This window comes from Crinia signifera, chromosome 7, assembly GCF_055691185.1.
Source record: "Crinia signifera chromosome 7, ASM5569118v1, whole genome shotgun sequence".
NCBI classification, from domain to species: domain Eukaryota; kingdom Metazoa; phylum Chordata; class Amphibia; order Anura; family Myobatrachidae; genus Crinia; species Crinia signifera.
Genome location: NC_139223.1, coordinates 9,894,266 through 9,918,987, shown reverse-complemented (window position 1 = coordinate 9,918,987; position 24,722 = coordinate 9,894,266). Strand labels below are relative to the sequence as shown.

The 24,722-nt window shown below is 46.0% G+C and overlaps 2 protein-coding genes across 5 annotated transcripts in view; one reads left to right on the top strand and one right to left on the bottom strand.

Moving 5' to 3' along the window:
• Nucleotides 1-24,722, top strand: part of LOC146019749 (uncharacterized) — a 95,144-nt gene that overhangs the window by 29,872 nt on the left and 40,550 nt on the right. The window contains exons 1-4 of one of the 4 annotated variants that reach the window (XM_083152278.1): nucleotides 5,554-5,768; nucleotides 5,823-6,034; nucleotides 20,164-20,316; nucleotides 20,747-20,769. In XM_083152278.1, the coding sequence (XP_083008404.1) occupies nucleotides 20,256-20,316; nucleotides 20,747-20,769 (84 nt within the window). In that variant the 5' untranslated portion in view covers nucleotides 5,554-5,768; nucleotides 5,823-6,034; nucleotides 20,164-20,255. The other 3 variants (XM_083152277.1, XM_083152279.1, XM_083152280.1) reach the window with 3 other exon arrangements.
• Nucleotides 430-2,249, bottom strand: LOC146021062 (uncharacterized). The gene is made up of 4 exons (XM_083154863.1): nucleotides 1,787-2,249; nucleotides 785-844; nucleotides 593-706; nucleotides 430-482 (listed from the first exon to the last, which is right to left on the bottom strand). Exons 1-4 carry the CDS (start codon nucleotides 2,247-2,249, stop codon nucleotides 430-432), a joined length of 690 nt encoding a protein of 229 aa, XP_083010989.1.

Genomic DNA, 24,722 nt, shown 5'->3' with positions numbered 1-24,722 from the left:
TGCTGCAGTATTTGCACATACTGCCTGTCCCAACCCCTCCACTGACCGCACTAATGTGCCAACTTGTTGTGTCATCCCCTCCATGATGACAAGATGTCTATCCGAATATCGAACAGAGTCATTGTGAATGTCTACCACTGAGCCATTCAAGTCACTAACCTGTGACCCCATCCGTGATATCCCCCGGTAAATGCGGTGGTTCTGGGTTGCTATCTTTAGCAAATTTGCAGACTGTTGATTGAGTGCATTCTCACTGGCAGCATGGTGTGTTCCCCAACTAGTGAAAAAATCTCTGGGTGGCAAATGAGGAGAGTGAGGGCTGAATTGGGCATGCGGCGTTTCAGGTCTTTGAAGCTGTGGTGGTGTTGGTGTGAGTGGCCTTAAATTCAGTGTAAATGTGTCATCCTCATCCAGCTGTGGATTGTTCTCCTAAAACACAGGCAGATCTTGTAGTGGCACATCCTCAAGTGGCATATCCGCAACTGTGATAAAATGGTTAACATCAATTAACACTTGAACATGGAAATATATGTGATCACTTCCTAAATAAACAATTGCTTCAACTATTTTTAAAAATATATTGCATTCTTACCTTCAACAGGTGCTTCTTGTGTGGTTGGGGGTGGTGGAGTGACCACTATCTCAATGGGTGGCCTTATCCGCATTGGACCAAGAGGGCGTGGTGGTGTTTCTGGATTAGAGGGCCCTAAATGATGAGAAACTTGTTAAGGGGTTTCCATAAATTATCCAAAATGAGCAACTTCTTTTATCAATTTAAAAATACCTGCTAAATCACCATCATCCACAGGTGGCACTGATATAGTTGCAGATGGCTGGGAAGCAGCTGAAAAAATGACATTTTAAAATATATATACACATGTCAAAATATGTTAACATATATATTGAACATGTCCTAATTATAATATAAATTCTACCATCCACTAGCTTGGAACACCCATGTAGTTATAAGCCCTTACTCAGATCTGAGGTCAGTAGAATTTTGGGTACTTGTGTAGTTTCACGGCGCCAGCATGCGTCTGAGTCCCCTTGCGGGGCTCGCTTCACTCGCCCACGATGCGGGCTCGGTGGAACCCTACGCTCGCCACGCTATCTAAAATCAACTCCATGCCAACATGGATAGTGGGGGTATGAACTATTCATGTTGGCATGGAGTTAAGTTAGTTTATTTTAGATTGTTGTGGCAAACGTAGAACCCGTAAGTAGCACGGTGCCATGCTGGCGCCGTGAAACTACACAAGTGCCGAATTTTGTTTGTTAAATGCGAAAAACCATGTGCACTGCAGGTGGGGCAGATGTAACATGTGCAGAGAGAGTTATATTTGTGTGTGGTATTTTTTTGTGTGCAGGGTAAATACTGGCTGCATTATTTTTACATAGCAATTTAGATTTCAGTGTCAACACACCCCACCCAAACTCTTTCTATACATGTTACATCTGGCCCACCTGCAGTGCACATGGTTTTGCCCATTTTGGCCACTAATTTGTACTGAGCGCAGATCTCAATTATGCCCATAGTGAATTGGTTGTAGCACAGTGTGGTCTGTATATCAGCGCAGATATGCAAACTATACCTGAGCTCTAAACAACACTGCAGATAGTGACACCCCAGGCAGGGAACAGAAACTGCCTTCCCTTCACACTGGTGCTGTTGTTGAACTACAAATCCCAGCAAGTTTTATTAATACACTAAATTATCACATACTCCTCAATTATACAATGGTAGCCTTCTATACAAAACATAATACATGGGACCATTACTACTTACCAGAACGGCATGTGTCTGTGTCAACCAAGCCAGGAGGGCGGATTACTTCAGCAGGTATCATCTCCATCGTCATCTTCTCATATTGATTATATTTAATGGTGGAAGGAACCCGACCACCACTCTTGCGCAGCTGCTTAGCTTCATCGGCCATCTTCTTCTTTACTAGTCTCTTCACATCATAGAAACGCTTCTTGCAGTTATCCACCGACCGCTGAACACTCCCCTCAGCATTCACCTTGCTCAATGCCTTCTCCCACACAGCATTTTTACGTGCCACCGACACCTTCTGTGCCTTAGGGCCAAACATCTGATGGCGGTATTTCAGTAAAACCCTCATCAGGGCCATGCTCTCCCCATGGCTAAACTTTGTCATACGCACTTTCTTAGACCTTCTCCCTGACCCTTCACCAGCAGCCTCATCTTCAGCCAACAAAGACTGGTCCTCCCAATCCTCCTCACCCATCTGGCTATATTCACTGTCAGACATAACTTTAAATCAAGCCTAACACACAACAAACACAAACAATAGAAAAAAAAACACATAACACCCTACTGTCAGCGGCGTAGCTTTGTTTGGGGTGCCCCCCGCCGTTAATGGGGGGGGGGGCGCCCCCCCCCTGTCCGCCCATACGTCCGCCCGTCCGTCCGCCCGCCCATCCGTCCGTGCCCCCCGTGCCTGCCCCCGTGCCCCCACCCCCATTGCCGCATGCTTACCTGTCCGCATGTCCCGGCTCCCCTCCTGGCTTCAATAAATTCTATGCAGACGGACCACGATAAAATGCCCGCCCCCATACCGCACACAGTTTCAGAGAACAGTCTGCTTTATGGGGCGGCCATTTTATTGTGGTCCGTCTCCATAGCATTCATTGAAGCCAGGAGGGGAGCTGGGATGCGCGGACAGGTAAGCATGCGGGGGATGGGGGGCGGGGGGCTTACTATAGCACCGCAGCCCCCCGGCGCCCCCATATGCACAGCGCCCCCCCCGCGAACGCGGGGGCTGCGGTGCTATAGTTACGCCACTGCCTACTGTCCTTATATCTCTCTCACACAAACACTCACATATACACACAGACACACACACACACAAATAAAGACTGAAGACCAAATGAAATATTGACTGAGACAAAAAAATAGACAAACTGCTAAACAAGACAACCACAACAGTAAGACAAGACTACTTACACACTTAAACAGCACTCAGAAATCTACAAACTGCAGCAACACTCTCCACACCACACCTGACTAACCCACAAGAGTTTAGAGGCCTGTAGGGGGTCTATATAGGTCACTGAGAGAACACTCCCACAGTTTGTAATTTGCACTTGTTGCCAATCACAAATCGACTTTCGGTTTGCAGTATTTTACGAGTCGTATTTGTACCTACTACGCACTTAAAATAGTACTACGTTTCGTATAATGAACTACGATTTTTAAGAAAATACGCACAACAACACATATATGAATACGAAATACGGCAACAAAATACGAGTCAATATGCCATTGAAACATGCGTATTGGGAAAATACGGCGCCTTTGTAAATGAGCAAAACAAATACACAAACGTAATAGCAATACGCACACGATGCCAGTCGTATGGATTTGTATACAAAATACGAATACGATTTCTAACAAGTCGTAATAATAGTAAATGTCCCCCATTGTCCACTGGGTTTTTCCAGTCTGCTGAGGAAAAATCTCTTCTGATTAAACTGACATATTGTTGAGAATGTAAGAATGCAATTGGAAAAGACTCTGCATTTGGAAATCTATCTATTGTCTCCCAGAACGTCAGGGGCCTCCTGTTTTGAGAATCGACCAAATCTCCGACTCTGATAACTCCCTCCGATTTCCAAGTGATGTATGGGTAGCCGACCCTTCCTCTATAAAAAACAGGATTACCCAAGAATGGAATGAAAAGTGATTAAAGGGCATTTCAATTATGTTTGTGTCTCACGTTCATCCAAACCGGCCATAAGAGAGGATTTTCTTTAATGTGAGTTGGAATTTCCTGATCATGCATATGTAAATAGCTAATTAATGTAAATATCTAAATTGTGCTGTATATTTGCTACATGTTTATTGCTCTTTGTATTGTTAGGAAGTCTTTATTTACAGCAGGAAGAGAGGAGCAGAAGCAGAGTAATAAACCTCTCATTTGTGTATAGTGAGTGTTATTGTTATTGTGAATAACTATGTGTAACAGGCCACTGATCGCTTTTGTAGGACTTGGTTACTCTACGACTATTGTACAGTGTTACCTGCTTTTGTTGCAAAGGTTACTCTGTTGCTTTACAAGTCTGTCACTTTTTTAGTTTAATAAGAACTTTATACAGCCATCTGTGACCATGGCCCTTATTCTGGTTGGTGCGGTCAGAGCCGCACACGGGGCTCCGACCGCACAAATCAATCCCCGCCCACCCTACGGATCGCCACGGCCGTCCGTACACGGACGGCTGGCGATCCGCATCAAAATGGTGGAGGCTACGCCTCCACCATGGTGGGAGCTGCCCCCTGCATTCGATGGTCGTCGACCATCGAAGGCAGGTCCGCACGCCGCGGCAGCTCCCGCAAGCTAAGACCACACGGACAATCGTCCGTGTGGTAGCTTGTATGGGGGCTGAAAGCTGACATCCGGCGACGTCAGCTTTCCGCCCCCATGAGTGGCGTCATGCCCTCATTTCCATGCATACGCCCCGCGTTTGCATGGGAACGCCCATGAAACGCGGGGCGTACACATAGGGAAATGAGGGCATGATGCCTCTCACGCCCCTATCCGCCCCCTTTGCGGCGGACGAAATCCGTCTGCGGCGAAGGGGGCTGCACATGCGCAGATTCACCTCTGCGCATGTGCAGTGTTAAAACATCGGCGGTACGGCCGCACGCGGGCCGTACCGTTCCGATTAGAATAAGGGCCTATGTGAACAGGAATTACCTACCGTCACCAGAGAACCTGTAATCAGAAAGGTAACTGACGTGACGTGTTGTAGTGTAGATTTAGAGGGTGAGCATTACAGTCCCCCCCCCCCCCCCCCCCCGACCCCGCAAGATTGGGAACCCCTCCCGCAGTCTGCTCAGTTCCTAGTGAAGTGGGCAGACTGAGCACAATAACAGGAACCCATGCGCTGTGCGGAGTGGGCAGGGCCTAGCGACTACATTCCATGATAATTACATTATTTAGGGACTACCCCTATTCAAAAGGATGGGATTTGTGGCACTTTCTCAAGAGTGGGGAGTGGGGGGGGGGGGGGGGGGGGTAATGACACAAGTGTTTCCATTGGACAAGTACAACTTATTTTCATTTATTTTTACTTGCACCAAGTGGCTTCAAGCTCTGAAAACCCTTACCCTTGAAACGCTTTAAAAAATGTTGAAACCTTGAAACGTTTTTTTTTATTCCATTAAACCTCACACACTGAATTCCCCCCTTAATGTTAAGGATCAGGAGAGCTGCAAGCTGCACAGGTTGTCTATAAATCTTCAGGTAATACTATATCTTCTATAAGCTGGTCTTTCCTTACCCCGCTGGACACTCCCTCTCCTCCTTTGTCTTTCCCTGCTTCCACTTAGTCCAATCTCTATAAAGTTAAATTATAAAAATATTTCAGGCCTAATTAAAGGTGAAATGTGTATAAAATATAACTGGTAAATGAATGTATCTGTGAATGTTCCTTTCCCCTTTATCTGTATCATATGTAAACAGCAGGCACTGTGTACACTTCTATTAATAATACCTCTGCAGGGAACAAGTCCGTCCCGTTTGCTGAGCAGTCAGTAAAAGTTCATGTATGTAGGTTGGGCCGGGCTGGGGAGCGATACAGAGATGACAAAGGTTGTACATCGGTGTATAGCAGCAGTGTAATGTACAGGTATAGTAACAATGGACTGTAGTGTTGTGTAACAGTGACCAGTAATGTAAGAATTCATTAATGTATAGACCCAACCAGAGGAGCCACAGTAGGGATCCAGCCGGCCGCAGGATCAGGTGACACGACTCTGGGATCTGCACACAGTAGGGATCCACTGGCCGCAGGACCAGGTGAGACAGACTCTGGGATCTGCACACAGTAGGGATACACTGGCCGCAGGACCAGCTGAGACCGACTCTGGGATCTGCACACAGTAGGGATCCACTGGCCGCAGGACCAGCTGAGACCGACTCTGGGATCTGCACACAGTAGGGATCCACTGGCCGCAGGACCAGCTGAGACTGACTCTGGGATCTGCACACAGTAGGGATCCACTGGCCAGGTAACACCGACTCTGGGATCTGCACACAGTAGGGATCCACCGGCCACAGGACCAGCTGAGACCGACTCTGGGATCTGCACACAGTAGGGATCCACCGGCCGCAGGACCTGCTGAGACCGACTCTGGGATCTGCACACAGTAGGGATCCACCGGCCGCAGGACCAGCTGAGACCGACTCTGGGATCTGCACACAGTAGGGATCCACTGGCCGCAGGACCAGCTGAGACTGACTCTGGGATCTGCACACAGTAGGGATCCACCGGCCACAGGACCAGCTGAGACTGACTCTGGGATCTGCACACAGTAGGGATCCACCAGCCGCAGGACTAGGTGAGACCGACTCTGGGATCTGCACACAGTAGGGATCCACCGGCCACAGGAGCAGCTGAGACCGACTCTGGGATCTGCACACAGTAGGGATCCACCGGCCGCAGGACCTGCTGAGACCGACTCTGGGATCTGCACACAGTAGGGATCCACCGGCCGCAGGACCAGCTGAGACCGACTCTGGGATCTGCACACAGTAGGGATCCACCGGCCGCAGGACCAGCTGAGACCGACTCTGGGATCTGCACACAGTAGGGATCCACCGGCTGCAGGACGAGCTGAGACCGACTCTGGGATCTGCACACAGTAAGAAAACAGTGTAAACTCTATTCTAAGTCTTGTTTGTAACCAAGTCCACATGACATATTATACAGTACAGAAATGACAGAGGAGTACGGGCTACTGTGTTTTGGGTGTAAAACCTTCCTTTGCGTTTTGGTTTTTGTTCTGCCAAGAACATCTCCCAGGTTTTGTTTTTTGCTGTGGCACAAACACATTGCAGTATAACACACAATAGGCCTAATTCAGACCTGATCGCAGGACAAAATCGTTCTTAGATTCGACAAAACTATGCTGCGCTGCAGGGGGCAGATGTAACGTGTGCAGAGAGAGTACATTTGGGTGAGTTATTTTGTGTCTGTGCAGGGTAAATACTGGCTGTTTTATTCTGACACTGCAATTTAGATTTCACTTTGAACACACCCCACCAAAATCTAACTCACTCTGCACCTGTTACATCTGCCCCACCTGCAGTGCAGCATGTTTTTTTGTCCATTTTGAGAACAAATTTGTCCTGTGATCAGGTCTGAATTAGGCCCGATTTGGCATAGAATATAGCGCTACACTAGAGGCCGGTGAGAAGACGGCTTCAAAACCTGGTTTAGTAGGTTACTTGATTGATTTGATTGAGCTGATTAGAATTGGATGGTTAGATCTACATTGTGTAGGTCTACAGTCAAAAGGTCGACACTTATAGGCGGACATGGTCAAAATATCGACAGACAAAAAGGCGACAAATGTCAACATATGTTTCTCATGTATTTTTAGTGTATGTGTCGACATAAGTCAACATGGACACCATATTAGTGTACCGCGTCCCGTCGCCATGCTCTGGGCGCGGTTCCTCGCTGCGCTGAGCTCACTATTATAATCCTCTGTGAATATAAAGTGGTAAGTGGAGTTGGAGCAGTGTGAGGAGGATGCCATTATAATCTACGGGACAGCATCCTGGAGAGAGATATAATATGTGACCGATGTCTGTCAGGTCACTCACAGTTTGATCAAGTAATGGGTGTGATTTTGTTGATTTCCTAGTGTGGCAGATACAGTATATTTCAACATGATGATGATAGAGTGTAAGCTTGTGAGCAGGGCCCTCCTACCTCTACAGTATGTTGGTTTGGGTACTTGTGTAGTTTCACAGTGGCAGTTACGTAGTTAGCGTAGCGTCCCTGTCAGAATCAGCGTAGTGTTCCTGCGGCTGGCTTAAGTAGTTAGCGTTGTCAGTCAGACGTCCCTGTCAGTATCGGCGTCGTGTTCCTGCCTGTACGCGGGCTAGCCGGAGCTTACGCAGTTAGCGTAGTCAGTCTGCGCTTATTACATTATATGGGAACCATTGACCTTTTAAACCTGGCTGACATGACAGGTGTGAATGTGTTCCTGAACTATCCCCACTATCCACGGCAGCCCGAAGTGTGGCGAGCCCCGCGAGGGGACGCGGTAAGTGTCCTCCCGACTTGTTCATACCTCTACTGTCCACGGCGGTGTGGAGTTGATTTTAAAGTGTGGCGAGCGCAGCGATCCACTGAGCCCAAAGTGTAGCGAGCGATGAATACACGTCAAGTAATCGCTCGCAACACTTTATAAAACCAACTCCATTCCGACGTGGATAGTGGGTTATGAACAAGCCAGGAGGACACATACCTCGTCCCCTCGCCGGGCTCGCTACGGTCGTGTGAATAGTGGGGGTTTCAAATGGAGGCATTTGCCAGTATGTAACATGGAGCACTGGCAAATGCGTCCTTTATTGTGCATGAGACGCACTTGCACACCGCCACCCCACCCCCCCCCCCCCCTTTGTGCAGGAGATGCTACCGAACCACTGCCGTGCCCTGCCACAATACTTACTGAGACACACAAGCGTCTGGGACGCTCCTGCATCTCAGACAGATGGAGCGCCTCTCCGCCGGCGCCCGCATAATCCCCTCTCCGCAGGCATCCACCAGCGCAGGGGATCTGGCGGCTACCAGCGCTGTATGAGAGGCGCTCACTAGGCTTGCCAGGGACGCCGGGGACAGAGCTGCAGCTTGCGGGGACAATACAGTGACTACGATGCCTGACGGGGACACTATGCTGACTACGCTAGGCAGCCATTGGGCTACGCTGACAACCTAGCTTAGGCTGCCGTCGTGAAACTACACAACAGGGACGTGCAGTCAGGGGAGGCAGGGGAGGCTGTGCCTCCCCTGTAATAATTGATTAAAAAAACATAAAAAGATATTTATAACATATATACTGTGTAATAAATATCTTATTTGTATTTTTTCATAAATTATGAGGTGAGACACTGTGTGGGGAGGCTGTAAGGCAGCGGGAGCTGTGCCTCCCGCTGACCATTGAAAACTGTCAGCTGCGGGGGGCAAGGCTAAGCCATGGAGAGCAAAAGTGGCTGCAAAGCCCATTGAAAATCAATGGGGAAGCGGCATCTACACATCTGCCTCAGTGACAGGGAAGTCACTGAGGCAGATGTGATAGGACAGCGATTTAGGCTGTCACACACTGACAACCTGTATCCGCTGTCACTGAGTGTAGTGTGGGAACATGTGGTGCTGGCGGAACCCTGCAGCGCCTGCCCTTGCCCTCCCTCCCTCCCTCTACGGTTATCCCTGCTTAATGAATGTAATGCTGGTGGTGGCAGCGATGGGAACCCTGCAGCGCCGCCATTCCCCTCCCTCCCCTGCTCGTCCTTGTGTCTGTGCTGGTGGCCGCCGCTGCTTCTGTCAAGCTATGTCAGACAGCGGCGCTGGGGAACTATACAGCGGCCGTCCTTCCCCTCCCTCCCTGCTGGGGAACCCTGCAGTTCCCGTCCTTCAGCTCCCTCCCCTCTGGGAAACCCTGCAGCGGCCATTCTCCCCCTCCCTCCTCGCTAGGGAACCCTGCAGCGGCTGTCCTTCCCTTCTATCCCCGCTGGGCAGGGCCGGTGCTAGGGGGTTCGGCGCCCTCCTGGAAACTATAAATTTGCGCCCACCCAAGCTTTACAAAGGGACAGCGCACACCAAAAGAAAAATGTGTGATCTCTCAAGGAAGGGGAATGGCCACACAATAATACTCCCACTCCAAATTACACCACATAGTAGCACAATGGGCCTTATTTTGGTTCATTCTTTCTGACAAAATCCTTCTTAGATGGGCAAAACCATGTGCACTGCAGGTGGGGCAGATGTAACATGTGCAGAGAGAATTAGATTTGGGTGGGGTTTTACTTCAAAGTGAGATCTATATTGCAGTGTAAAAATAAAGCAGTCAGTATTTACCCTGCACAGAAACAAAATGACTCACCCAAATCTAATTTCCCGATTGTCAGGGCCTGTCCCGCTGTCCCACCCGCGGGCGGCAGTGTCCCGCGGTGTGTGGGGAGCTGTTGGGAGTCCCCCAGCAGGGGGCTGGGGGAATGGCTAGAGGCTCACAGAGCCTCTGGGTCATGCCCCCATAGCGGAAAAATGGGGGCGTGGCCTCGCGGGAGAGCCGCAAGTATAGGCCACGCCCCCCGAAAATTTTGCCGCGCAGCAGCAGCGTCCCGCCTGCTGTAATGGCACAGTTGGGAGGTATGTGCCTACAACAGCCATGACAGGGGCTGCAGGTACACTGAGCCCCATCACCCTGGCTTCCAGTGCTTTTGAGTAATGGGAGAAGCCACAGCTTGGTAAGAGTCCCTTAAGCTAGGACCAAAGGAGGAATGGGAAGGACGGGCACTGCAGTGTTCCCCAGTGGCAGGGCCGGCGCTACCCGCTCAGCAGAGGATGCAAAGCAGGTAGGCGCCGGGCAGGAGAGGCGCCACTGTCCCTGCTCTGCATCCCCTGCTGTCTCTGACTCTCTGAGGCTGCCGGCTGCTGCTGCGCCTATCACACTGCAGGGCACGCAGCAGCGCCGGAGGCACAGAGTTCCCTCCAGGCTCCTATAGTATACATCAGGGCAGCAGTACGTACTACAAGGGGCGGAGCTACATGGACGGAGGGGGCAGGGCTACACGGATGGAGGGGCGGGGCTATGATGGAGCAAGACTGAAGAGAGACACAGGAAAGACTGAGCTGCCAGGACAGCAGACTAAAGTGTGAGTGTACTAATGTTGGCAACTGGTGTGGGCACGTGTATAGGCAGGCAGCATTACCAATGTCAGAAACTGGTGTAAGCATGTGTGTAGGCAGCATTACTAATGTCGGCAACTGATGTGGGGATGTGTATAGAGTGCTACTAATGTCGGCAACTGGTGTGAGCATGTGTGTAGACATTGCTACTAATGTCAGCAACTGGTGTGGACATGTGTATAGTCAGCGCTACTAATGTCAGCAACTGGTGTGGGCACGTGTATAGTGCTACTAATGTTGGCAACTGGTGTGGGCACATGTATAGTCAGCGCTACTAATGTTGGCAACTGGTGTGGGCACATGTATAGTTTTTTTTAATTGAGTCTTTATTTTTCATTTTTCAAAATACATATATATAAAAAAAGACAAGACAAGACAATACCTATACAATACATGACAAAATCGATATACAAGGATAAGTATAAAAGTGAGTATTACATAAGACATGACAGCGTACACATAGGGGACGTATACAGAAATAAACACCTTGTAACAAGCGGGTTTGGATTTGAGGGCTTGGCACAGGCGGGAAGGATGTTAGAAGTTAGCTCCGTTGACCAGACTATTGGGCCTGGCTAAGACGTTAATTAATGGTACTGACTGGATTCTTGGTTGTAATAGGATATAAGTGGCAATCGAGAGATTGTTAAGGAGAAAGAAAAAAGACGAGGAGAAAAGAAGAAGGAAAAAAAAAAAAAGAGAGATAGATGGGGTGTAAAAAGTGGGGTGAGGGTGATTCGAGAAGCATACAGGCCGGATACAACCTTAATAAAGTGAGACAGTGCGAAAATACCTAAAGTACTTGGTGCTAACGTGCCGAATAGATTCGAAGGGCGAATTTATATGTCTTATTTTGCTACCGACATTCGCCAAGGGATAAGTGTAGTCAATTGTGTAATAGGCAGGAACCTGGGCCCGTTCTGTGACCCAAGGGAACACCTGAACGTGATTCGAGAGTGTCCAGAGAGTATCCAACCGCTTCTCTTCCCTGCACTTTTAATATAAGTGACTAGAATATTGATGAACATACTTAATTTATATACAGAGTGAGATCCATTACGAATACTGACGTAGCGTTTAAAAATATAAGTGACTCACTAACAGTGCTTAGCATACAACTATCCTTTGAACTGGTAGTATGCAGATAAATGCCAAGGGTGCCAAATAGAAAAGAATATAGTGCTACGCCCTTTGGATGCGTAGTAGAATTTCTCGTGTTCATATATCGTGTTCACCAGGTTAAGCCATTCATTAAATATCTTTCCATTTTTTGCCATCCAGTAGCGTGCTATGACAACTTTAGCAATTGCGGTGAGGTACAATAGGAGGAGACTCAATTCTTTAGTCATATCACCCTCTTGCCATAACCCCATTACCAAGTTGATATCAGTAAGGTTAGCCTGTGCTACCCCCAACCCCTTAATTACCTGGCAGACCCTATTCCAGAACTGGTCAACTCTATTACAAGACCTCATTAAATGCCAAAATGTTGCACCATTTTCACCGCACTTTGGGCAAGCATCAGCCCCAGACCCCCTCATCTTTCTTAACCGCACTGGGGTCAAATATGTCCGGTGAATGATGTTAAACTGAATTTGTTAAACCCGTATAGAGTTTGTTGCCTTTTTCGGGATTGCTAGGGCTGCCTGCCAGTTACTCTCTTTAATATCAGGGATGTCCACCGTGTATAGTTAGTGCTACTAATGTCAGCAACTGGTGTTGGCACATGTATAGTCAGCGCTACTAATGTCGGAAACTGGTGTGAGCATGTGTGTAGACATTGCTACTAATGTCGGCAACTGATGTAGGCATGTGTATAGTCAGTGCTACTAATGTCAGCAACTGGTGTGGGCACGTGTATAGTTAGCGCTACTAATGTCGGCAACTACTGTGGGCACGTGTATAGTCAGCGCTACTAATGTCGGCAACTGGTGTGAGCATGTGTGTAGACATCGCTACTAATGTTGGCAACTGATGTAGACATGTGATGTTGAAAGACACTTCCATTGAACTCAGTGTCCTGGATGAAAGATGTTGACGAAAGATATTGACAACAGACGAACGACGAATGATGATGCGAATACCCACCAGTTGTTCATACCCTCCAACATGACCCATTGCATTCGATACACAATGCTCTACTCCTGGACGTCCCTGGTAATGTATGAGTGCCGTCACCTGAGTTGAAACACCTTTCTCGTCAATTACCAAGTTCCACACAGGTGCTGGCAATCATACATTACAAGGGAAGTCCAGGAGCAGAGCATTGTGTACCGAATGCAATGGGTCATGTTGGAGGGTATGCAGTTGTTCATCAAGATTGTTTGTCAACTGTGCATGCAGCTCAATTTGAATATCTTTCAAATAGAGCCTATAAACTGTAGCTAGATCTTTCGTCTTTCGTCTGTCATCAATATCTTTCGTCAACATCTTTCGTCCAGGACACTGGGTTCAATGGAAATGTCTTTCAACCAAATTGGTCAAAAAAAATTGTACAGTGTGTATGCACCTAACTGATGTGATCAGGATTGGGCTGATTAGCAGCACCTGTGCTCTCCTGATATAAGTGTTTCCAGGGCAGAGGGTCAGGGCTACTGATTGTGATTTAGCTGCCCAGGTGATAGGCCGGGGGGTGGGCTGCGGTGGGGACCAGTGGAGCTTTTTGAAGAGTTTGTACTATGCTTTGATTATCTGTATGCTGCAATGCTGTAATCCTATTTTCTGTGCTGTGTACCTGTTATGCTGGGACCTGCTACAAAAATAAAGACCAAGGCTTCATCTTATCCAGTGTATGTGATTCCGTGTTACAATATTGTTTGACTTTATTATATATATTTTGGAAACATAATGGTTTGACCCACAAACTGCATGTCTTAGACGGATACGGTCGGATGGTCAACCTAAAGATGGTCAACAGTCATTAAGTTGACACAACTAGTTTGACATACTTCAAAGTTGACAGGGTCTAGGTCGACATAGGACAAGGTCAACAGGTCATTAGGTCGGCACAAGCATCAGGTCGACATGGTCTAAGTTGACAGACAAAAGGTTGACATGGGGTTTTTCACAGTTGTTTTAGCCGACATGTGCCGAAAGACGGTATTTCATGCCCTACCATCCTGTAGGGTGTGGCGGATGAATAAAATAGTGTGCCCGAAGCATGGATATGTCGACTGTGTCGACATTTGGGACATCCTGTGTCTGTCGACTGTGCTGACATGCGGGACAAAAAAACGGTGAAAAACCCCATGTTGACCTTTTGACTGTCGACCTAGACCATGTCGACCTAATGACCTGTCGACCTTGTCCCATGTCGACCTAGACCTCTGTCGGCCTTTCAGTATGTTGACCTAATGACTGTTGACCAACTTTAGGTCGACCATATGATCCATAACCGTCTTAGACCAGGCATGTCTGCGTCCCTCCAGCTGTTGTGAAACTACAAGTCGCATCATGCCTTCCCATACTTTTAGCATTCCCTAATAGTAAAACTCTGGCAAGGCATGATGGGACTTGTAGTTTCACAACAGCTACTGCTTGGACATGCATGTACATACGGCAGCGATAGGGGCTGATATCGCTGGGAATATGGTCGCAGGCGACCATATTGCCAGTGATTGGAGTGTGCCCCGGCGATAAATCGCCGGGTGCGCGCTCCCGTTTTCTGCCCCATTCTAATCGCTGGTCGCAGGAGCTTGCTCCTCTGACCAGCTGATTACCTCTACGGCACCACCGGCAGAGGTTCCCTTTCATCAGCGACCATCTCTGGTCACCGATGAAAAGGGGCCATTGAGCGATATATGCTCGCTGATATATATCGCCCGGCAATATATCTCCCCGTGTGTACGCACCCTTAGACAGAGGGATAGCAGTGGCTGACTGGGCACTTAGCTCATTCTACAAATGAATCTTCACAACAACAAACTGTCCAGAACCCCTAGGGGTATGTTCTGCAACCACCATGACGTGTGACAGTTCATAATAGCGCTGCAATCAATTTTGAGCTCATACCCAACAATTTGTAGCACTTCCAATGGACTTATCTACCTATATATTTATATCCATAATGTACATAACAGTGCAAAAGGCTCCCAGACACATCTTATGTAGTGTATTATACAGGACATATTTATTGTCACACACCAAATATTTCAGCAGCAGGGAATGGTACATGCATGGTGGTGGTGTTGGTATGCTGCGTGTGGGACACCCACAGATAAAAATATTGGGGTTGTTGCCTGCAGGACATCAGAGCTCATCCTCATCATCCAATATTGGGGGAGGGGGGGTATAAATTATAGCCAGTTTCACAATACGTCAGTGCCACCACAGTTCCTTGAAGTTCTACAAGAGGTGGTAATGTAGAGTAACTCCAGTTGCTGAATGAATGCCAAAAATGTGTATTTTTTCAGGCTGCAGACAGAACGCCAGCCTAATGTCCTTGTCATGCCAAAAGAAATGTCCTGTTAAGGTGCACTTGCACTTAGGCAAACTACTGTAAGGTGTACTATGGAGAAAGATGACCCAATGCATGTAATTACACAGCTCCACCACTGGGTAGTGACAGAACAGTGCTGTACTGTAGGCTAGGTATACAGAACCTCTCAGCTGACAAAGAAAAAGAACAAACTTAAAACACGCGGTTGGTTCACATCTGTAATACATATGATGAAAGCATCTTATATAATGTATATGTTTGTGCGCATTGGCCCTAATTCTGGTTTGATTGGTCCCCCGTGTGTTTGCACGGGGGACAGGGGCGGATTAAGCCTTTGGGGGGCCCGGGTCACTTTAGACAAGGGGTTCTTCTCCCACTTATTACTGGCCGCAAAGCTGTATAAACTTGGTGAATGGGTAACCACATGAAAAGCCTGTGTTTATCCCTCTGTAACTTACTATATAGGAGACCTCGCAGGCTCTGTGCTGCCTCTGATTAAAAACCCTCCCATGATGAGGCCACTGCTGCTGCTGTTTTCCATGGGCCTGAGAAGCATGTGATGAGCTCCATCAATCAGATCTCAGCACACGCTTCTCAGCCTCTGACCTCTTGTGCAAAGTCTAATGGTGATAATGTTGAGATATTAATATGGGGTGCTGGTATTATTATGGGGTGCTGGGTGTATCTAGAGAGTGGTACCTGTAAAGAAAAAAGGTTAATTGTAATGTTTACAACCTTTTAGGAATTTTTGCGTTTTTTTGAAAGATTTTTCTTTTTTTTTAAAAATGAAATAGCTCCGTGCGGCACTGTCCCTAACTATCCCTATGTACCTCCGGTCCGTGATGTAACGATCTATCATGGATGAGAAAGGAGATGGCTGGCAGGTGTCAGGCTAGCCACGCGTCCGTGGTAGCCGCTGCGCTGTTTGTCCGTCTCTGCCGTCAGCCGGAAGTCCTCACGGCGAGTTGTACAGAGTCACTGCGGGTAGTGGGAACAGCGTGCCGCTGGAGATGGAAGTTTGGAGAATGCTGTCCAACGCGTTTCATGCGACTTGGCGCACTTTTTCAAGGATGTTTTCTTTATGCAATCTTTGTTCTTTTATAGTAAAGCTTTATTGCTAAAACAGGAAGTTGATTCCCGGAAGTCAGTAAAAAGAGTGGGAAGCACATGTTTCCATCTTTTCATTGGTTTTATTCAAGTTTCAAAATTTAAAATCAAAAATAGAGTTTTTGCTATTTTTAATAGATTTTTAAAAAGGGAATGTTTAGGATGTATAATCAGGGTACCACTCATCTAAATAAATTATAAATAATTATAAAAAAGCGTTTAATTCTATGTCTATATTGAGGCCTCTTGGATCCATTGTTTTCATCTCATAGATCCATTTGGTCTCTGTTCTTCTGAGCTGTGTAACAAGATCTCCTCCGCGCCAGTTTTCTTTTACTTTTTGTATCACTGTGCATTGCAGTCCTGTGGGATCTTTCTCATGTTTCTACAAAAAATGATTCAAGACACTGTGGAGTTTTTAGGTCTTTTAAGATGTTATATATGTGTTCAGCGAATCTTATTTTGGCTTTTCGTTTGGTCTGTCCTATATATTGAAGTCCGCATTGACACTCCAACAGATAGATGACTCCCTCCGAATTGCATGAAAGATGGTCCTTTATTTTAAATTCTTTTCCAGTTTGATTGGAAATGAAGCTCTTTACTGGTTTTGTTGACCTCTTATTGTTTTTACACAGCTTTGCAATTCATGCATCCAAAATATCCTTTGCTTTGTGTGGCGGTATCTTGAGTGTGGTCTTTTGTGTAACTGGAGACTAATAGCTGCTTTATGTTTTTGGCCTTCCTATATATTATTTTTGTTTTTTCAGGTAGTATTGGTTTTAGTGTCTCATCCAGTTTCAATATTTCCCAATGTTTGTGGACAATATTCTCTATTATTGAAGAGTTACTGGTGTATTGTGTGAAAAATGCATATGAGAATTACATCTGGGCCTTTTTCCTTTTTCTTATAGGATAAAAGTTATTTTCTTTCTAAGGTCTCTATTTTTGAAAGCTGTTGTTCCAGGGGTTCTTTCTTGTATCCTTTTTTCAAAAAGTTTTCTTTCATTTCTTTGCTTTGTTTTTGAAACACATGATTGTCTGTACAATTTCTCTTTACACGTCGAAATTGACCAACTGGGATATTTGATATCCATTTTTTATAATGGTTGCTGGTGGATGGCAGGATATTATTGCCATGTACTTCCTTAGTGTGGGTTCTTGTTTTTAGTTGGTTTTCTTCGACGTAGATTTCTAGATCTAAATAGATGACTTCTTGTCTGCTGGAGGTGGTGGTGAATTCAGATTTAGCTCATTTGAATTTATGTATATGATGAAACTGTTTAATTGTTCCTGTGTGCCCTGCCATATAAAGAAGACATCGTCGATATAACGGTGCCAACTAACGAGATGTTCACTATGTGGGTTAGGATGCCAAATATGGTCATCCTCCCACTTAGCTACAAACAGATTTGCGTAACTCGGGACCAGGGGAGTCCCCATCGCGAATCCGCATTCTGTCTGAAGAAGGTGCCGTCGTGCCTTTCATATTGTCACACAAAAAATTGTGTGACAATATGAAATGGATATTTTCCATAATAAAATTAATTTGTGAGTTCTTTAGTGTTCGGTCAGTTGATAGGAAGTATCTTGCATGTTCACATCCTTTATTATGTTCTATGCACGTATATAAGGACTTTACGTCTGCTGTGCATAGGATGTAGTTGTTTTTCCACTCTGTTTGATCCAAAATTTGGAGGATGCTTGTTGTGTCTCTCAGGTAACTTTTTTGTTGAGTTACCAGCTCTTGAAGAAAGAAATCTGTATATTTAGATAAATTTGAGGTGACTGAATTTATGCCAGAAATTATTGGCCTACCTGGTGGGTTGGTAATATTCTTATGCATCTTAGGCAAAAAATAGAAGGTCGGAATTTTCGGATGTTTTTGGTATATGTAATCAAACTCTTTCTCGGTGATGATATTTCTTTCTCGGCCTTCTTGTAGATGTTCCAGTAGTTGTCTTGTGTAACTTTCAGTAGGGTCATGGGTGAGAATTTCATATGTTTCTGATTCAGCAGATTTGTTGCTTCTGCTTTGTATATATCTATTGTCATCAAAACCACCCCTCCGCCTTTGTCGGCGAGTTTGATGACTAGTTCTGTGTCTTCTCTTAGTTCTTTCAATGCTGTTTTTTCTTCCATTGATAAATGATGTCTATATTTTTGTTTTTCTGGAATCATTTCAATTTCTTTCTCCAGTAGTTTTTGGAAGGTGTTTATATGTGGTCCATATAGGACAGACCAAACGAAAAGCCAAAATAAGATTCGCTGAACACATATATAACATCTTAAAAGGCCTAAAAACTCACAGTGTCTCGAATCATTTTTTGGAGAAACATGAGAAAGATCCCACAGGACTGCAATGCACAGTGATACAAAAAGTAAAAGAAAACTGGCGCGGAGGAGATCTTGTTACACAGCTCAGAAGAACAGAGACCAAATGGATCTATTAGATGAAAACAATGGATCCAAGAGGCCTCAATATAGACATAGAATTAAACGCTTTTTTATAATTATTTATAATTTAATTAGATAAGTGGTACCCTGATTATACATCCTAAACATTCCCTTTTTAAAAATCTATTAAAAATAGCAAAAACTCTATTTTTGATTTTAAATTTCGAAACTTGAATAAAACCAATGAAAAGATGGAAACATGTGCTTCCCACTCTTTTTACTGACTTCCGGGAATCAACTTCCTGTTTTAGCAATAAAGCTTTACTATAAAAGAACAAAGATTGCATAAAGAAAACATCCTTGAAAAAGTGTGCCAAGTCGCATGAAACGCGTTGGACAGCATTCTCCAAACTTCCATCTCCAGCGGCACGCTGTTCCCACTACCCGCAGTGACTCCGTACAACTCGCCGTGAGGACTTCCGGCGACTTCCGGCTGACGGCAGAGACGGACAAACAGCGCAGCGGCTACCACGGACGCGTGGCTAGCCAGACACCTGCCAGCCATCTCCTTTCTCATCCATCATAGATCGTTACATCACGGAACGGAGGTACATAGGGATAGTTAGGGACAGTGCCGCACGGAGCTATTTCATTTTTTAAAAAAAACGAAAAATCTTTCAAAAAAAAGCAAAAATTCCTAAAAGGGTGTAAACATTACAATTAACCTTTTTTCTTTACAGGTACCACTCTCTAGATACTCCCAGCACCCCATAATAATACCAGCACCCCATATTAATATCTCAACATTATCACCAAAATAGCGCTCTTTTTTCCATTTTATCTATTAACCACGTTATAGGAGCTGCTGTAAAAAAGGTTAGCACAGAACCACCCAACCCACCTGCAAAGTCTAATGGGTCAGCTCCCAGTAATGCACTGCACACTTGTGCAGTCAGTGTGCCCCGGCTCCCGATGCTCAGCACGATTAATTATTGTCGCATCAGCAAATAGGTGAAGCTGCAGCACTACCCCTACTGCCATGCACAAAACCTTTATATAAAAAAATATGGGGCCCTAGATCGAGGGGGCCAAGGGGTACTGACCCCCTGAGCCCCACCACCTTAATATGACCCTGATGGGGGACCAATGTTTTTGGCCTGCACCTGCACATAATTAGTTATGCGCATGTGGAGGCAAATTGTGCGAGCACCCTTGGCCGGGGTTGGACATGGGTGGACAGAGGGAGGCGGTGGTGGCAATGGGGCAGCGTTTCAAGGGCGTTCCCATGCAAATGGTGGGGGGGGGTGCGGCGGGGAGTTTCCCTGTTAATGCTTTCATGCTCTTTTACAATTGTACGTAAGTTGTTATGACACCATCACAGAAGGAGCGGTGTACACCCTCTGCCGTGTCGCATCTGTAGGCATCTAACAATCTCTGTGAATTGTTTTTTTTTTACATAAGTAGGCCACAGCGGCTAAATATCCTAATATTTATTTCAGCATGAAGATGCCAAATACGTTATAGGGGGGAAGAGGGGACACAGGACGGGAGGACGGGAGATCTGTCACTGACACCTCGGATTCTGGAGAAGATGGAGAAAGTAATGCTTAACAAACTTGCCGAGATCAGAGAGATCCTGGAAAGCACCAATGGTGAGTACGGTATAACCAGCACTTATGTATCTGGGGGGGGGGGCGGGGGGGGGGGGGGGGCAATGAGTCTTCCTATCACAAATTAGGCATGTCCATAAGGAAGACTTCCTTGTTGTACTTAATGCAGGTGGTGGCTGTGGAACTTCACTTGAGGGGCTGGAAAGTCGGTATTGGGTCAGTGTGGGGTGTGGTGGTGTTGGGCAGTAGTTTGAAGTTTTGCCTATGGTGCCAAGATGCCTTACACTGGCAATGCCACCACTTTTTTTTATTATCCCTTCAGGACAAGACAGGGGGTTGCATTTACCAACCATTATTATTAATAAATAATAATAATAAATAATAAATGAATAATTACTAGAATTACATAGAATCAGAATATTCTGCTAAAGCCTTTTATCTCCTCACTGTGTTTGTTTCACCTGATTTACAGAACCCGGGAAGGGGAAAGATTCGGTAAGAAGTGTTCTATGTATATTTCCTGCTCTGTAAGTACAGCACATCATGTGTTTCCAATTATCTGTATAGTTATACGGGCGTCCTAAAGCTACACATACAACCCCCAAAAAGTGGAGTTTGCATGTTCTCTCTGTGCTTATGTAGATTTCCTCCAGGTACTCTGGTTTCCTCCCACAATCTAAATCTTATTCCAATTTCTTTATCTTTCTCACATCTGTCGCTAACGTTTTCATATTTCACCTTTTTATTAGCAAAATCATTAAAAGTTATATTTTATAATTATCAAAAAAGGACGTTTTAGTGCACCCAGCAATACTTTCTTTTCTTGTGTGGTTGTGAGGTTAATTAGCTCCCCTCAAAAATCACCTCTAGTGTGTAAGTTGGTGCAGGTACAGCACATGGGCAGACTAGATGGGCCGAGCGGTTCTTATCTGCGTCATATTCTACGTTTCAGATAAAGTGCATTTGCAGATCCTGCACCTGTACACGTTTGGGAGTTAAAAGGTAACATTGTGAGTTTGCAGTAGTTGCATTGGGACTATGGGCCCGATTCAGAGCTTTTTTCGCATGGGCGCAAATTCATAACAGCCGGCATTCACAAAGCGGCCGCCTGTTCCATTGACATCCCGCCTTGTGAATTCATGTGCATGTGCTTGCTGTACCATTAAATGTTTTTTACAGTGTCCACGACTCATCGCATCCGCCCCGTAGCCAGTGCCGTACCTATAATGGGTGTTTTTATATTTATTTGTTGTGCTATAGTGCTCATTATTCCCATGAAACAGCTGGTCCCCCCCCCCCACACACACACGCCCAGTGCATGTCAATCCCCGTGTGCCAGCAAACAGAACCAGTTCCAGGAGTTCATCGCAGCCAGGCATCAAGCGCACGCATTGTGGCCCATCGTGCAAACTTGTGGACATGCAGACAAGTCCGAATCACCCTCTATATGCATGGGTGTGCTCCTAAGTGGAGTGCGGTTTCAGGAATGGGGGAAGCTGCTCTACATAAAAGAATGCCGCAGATAATGAGTTGATCACAGTTGCGCTGGATACCTTAGCTGCTTAACACTGGAAATAATTACGTTCCACCTAACTTTAAATACAACAAGAAAAGAATAATATAACTAGTGTTTTCAGCGCTTGATGATTGCCAAGAGTTTTGAAATTACTTACACTCTGATTGAGAAAGTGTACAATAGGCACATAGCATTCTCTTCTGACCCTGAGGTCCAAAATTTGCTGAGCTGGTGCACTTGTGGCAGGAGAACACTATTGATGCTTTAAGACTGCAGAGAATTCTACGTGCCTCCCCTCTCTGAGGTTCTTCCAAGGTTCTGGAGCGGAGTGGTGTGTGAGCAGAGCCGGCCTTAGGCATAGGCAAACTAGGCAATTGCCTAGGGCATTTGGAATGCCTAGGGGCATCAGCAGCTTCTGTTGATTAAAATGATATGCAGCATGCCTATATTCTGTGTGTGAGTGAGGCTGTATCTGCCTATGAAATAGTGTATTCATGGAAATCACTGTAACATAGCATTCCGTATGCAGGTACAGCCACAGTCGCACACAGAATATAGGCATGCCGCATATCATTTTAATCATCAGAAGCTCTTTGTGTGTCCTGGTCATAACAAAGCAAATAAGATGAATTTTCCACAAAAAAGGCACCCAACGTTACCAGAACTGGCCAGGAGCTGCATGGCCTATTGAGTCATGAATTAATAATGTTCAACATATGTGTAACAGGCATTATGTGTCATGTGTATAAGGGCATTAATAATGTGCAACATATGTGTAAGGGGCATTATGTGTGTCATTTTTTTCTAAGGGTATAATGTGAATAATGTGAGGAGTAATGTACATAAGGTAAAGTGGTACTACTGTGTGATGTAACGTGAATAAGGGACACCATCACATGATATAATGTGAATAAAGTGGCACTACTGTGTGGCATAATTTGAATTGGGGGTACTATTGTGTGGCCATGCCCCTTCCCAGCAAGAACACACCCCTGTTTGGGCTGTGCACCAAATGTGTGCACTGTTTCTATTTAAAATATTGCAGGTAGGAGCACCAAAATGATGACTGCTATGATGAGGGTTGATGGTGCTGGGAAAGGGGAGCAGGGTCAGAGGCGGAACTAGTGGCGGTGCTAGGGGGCACCAGCCAAAATCTTGCCTAGGGCGTCATTTAGACTAGGGCCAGCTCTGTGTGTGAGACTCCCTGCAGCAGACCCTTTCTTATCACCGGCTGGTGGTAATAAGCTTCATATGTTTTAAAAATGAATTATCGCTAAAGTGTTTTTTCTTGAATCACAGATGACTGTGGTTTACTTTATATGTGAGAAAGGTCCTTATAAGAAAAGATCTTCTAAGAACATACAGTATATGGACATATTTCAAAACTCTTGGCAATCCTCAAGCGCTGAAAACACTGTTTATCATTTTCTTTTCAATGAGTTGATCACATGATGTGTAATTGGTGGCAGCAGAGGCGCCCTGGGCGATGAAACCGCATGTGAGTGACTGTATGACTGTATTCAGATACCGCGGGCCTGGACCTTCTCCTGCCATAAAGTACAGTGCAATGTTTAGATTAAATGAGCTACAATCACAGTGCAGATATACAAGTCACATGCATTCATGCATTATCATCGTTAAAGGAAAATTCCAATCATTTTCTGAGATGCTATTATATTATATTAGGAGAACAGCAGCAATGGGCTCACTGTGACTGTAACATATACTCAGAATACATTATTGGCGATTCCGTGGGGAGCGCAGGTGCAGTAGCTACTGTCGTTTCAGGCTACTGCTCCTGCCAATGGGCACCTTAATGAGAAGCCCTCCAGCTGCAAAGTCTATCTGCCAGTGTGTGTACAGAGACGCACCACTGCAGTGGCGTAAGTTATTCCCAGTTGCCCGGAGGCAAGATAAATATTGGTGCCCCCCCCCCCCCCAACACACACACACACCATTTTATATAAATATATGCATGCATGTATGTATGTTATGAAATTACGTTTAGAATAAAGAGAGTGTGACATTTATGGTCCTGCTAGGAGGAGGAGACAGCCACAAAAGCAATATCAACGGCTTTCAATAAACTGATTCAAACTTTCAGGGGAGAAGAGGTGCCCCTTGGGAGCAGGAGCATAGGCGTGCGCAGCCCATTTTCTTAGGGGGTGCACCATTGGAGGGGCATGTCCATCACCAAACTACTGGGCGCCAATGCAAACTAAATAGAAGGTGATGTATTTATGTTTTTGGGCTTCAGAATAAATCATTCCCCTCCATGCACATACTAGAAAAAGGAACAGTGCGCTGTGAAAGCGCTGCAAAAAATGTACACTGTAAAAGCCCATTACACATAATGCCACGTACACTAATGCCCATTACACATTACACCACACCATAATGCACATTACGCCACACACTGTGATGCCGATTACATGTCACCTTAGATCGTGATGCCCATTACATCTACACCGTGATGCCCCCATCCCGATCGGGGACTTCTGGCAGGGGGTGGTGGGAGCGCTTGCTAAGCCCCTGTAAGAAGTAGGTAGCCGCTGTACAGACTCCGAGCCTATCCAGAGAGCCAGAAGGAGAGGCAGCCCTTCGGGGACTCAGTGTATGGCATCTGCATCAGCATGTTGCAGCCAGGGAAGGAAAGGCAGAGGTCTCAGGCAGTGAATGAATGAACAAGTCACTGGCTGGGGTGATTGGTTTGGGTGGCACTGTGGATTTTTATTGGCTGCTTCAGGACCCACTCAATTTAAAAAATGGGGTCACTCACTGCCAGTATTTTGTGATCACTGAGGTGGGGTTGGGCACCGCTGTCCGTGCTGTCGCTGACAGTAGGGGGAGGGAGGGAGGGACACCATTCTGTCCTCCCTGAGCTCGACTTAGGATCTGCCTATTTCACCTATGAGATATGCTATAGCATGTA

Bases quoted from the DNA above. Each gene is read 5' to 3' on its own strand.
- LOC146021062 (XM_083154863.1), bottom strand. From the start codon at position 2,249: ATGGGTGAGGAGGATTGGGAGGACCAGTCTTTGTTGGCTGAAGATGAG. The intron at 845-1,786 runs GTAAGTAGTAAT...TCATTTTTTCAG, and splicing joins CACAGACACATGCCGTTCTG to CTGCTTCCCAGCCATCTGCA. The intron at 483-592 runs GTAAGAATGCAA...ATTTTATCACAG, and splicing joins ACAAGAAGCACCTGTTGAAG to TTGCGGATATGCCACTTGAG.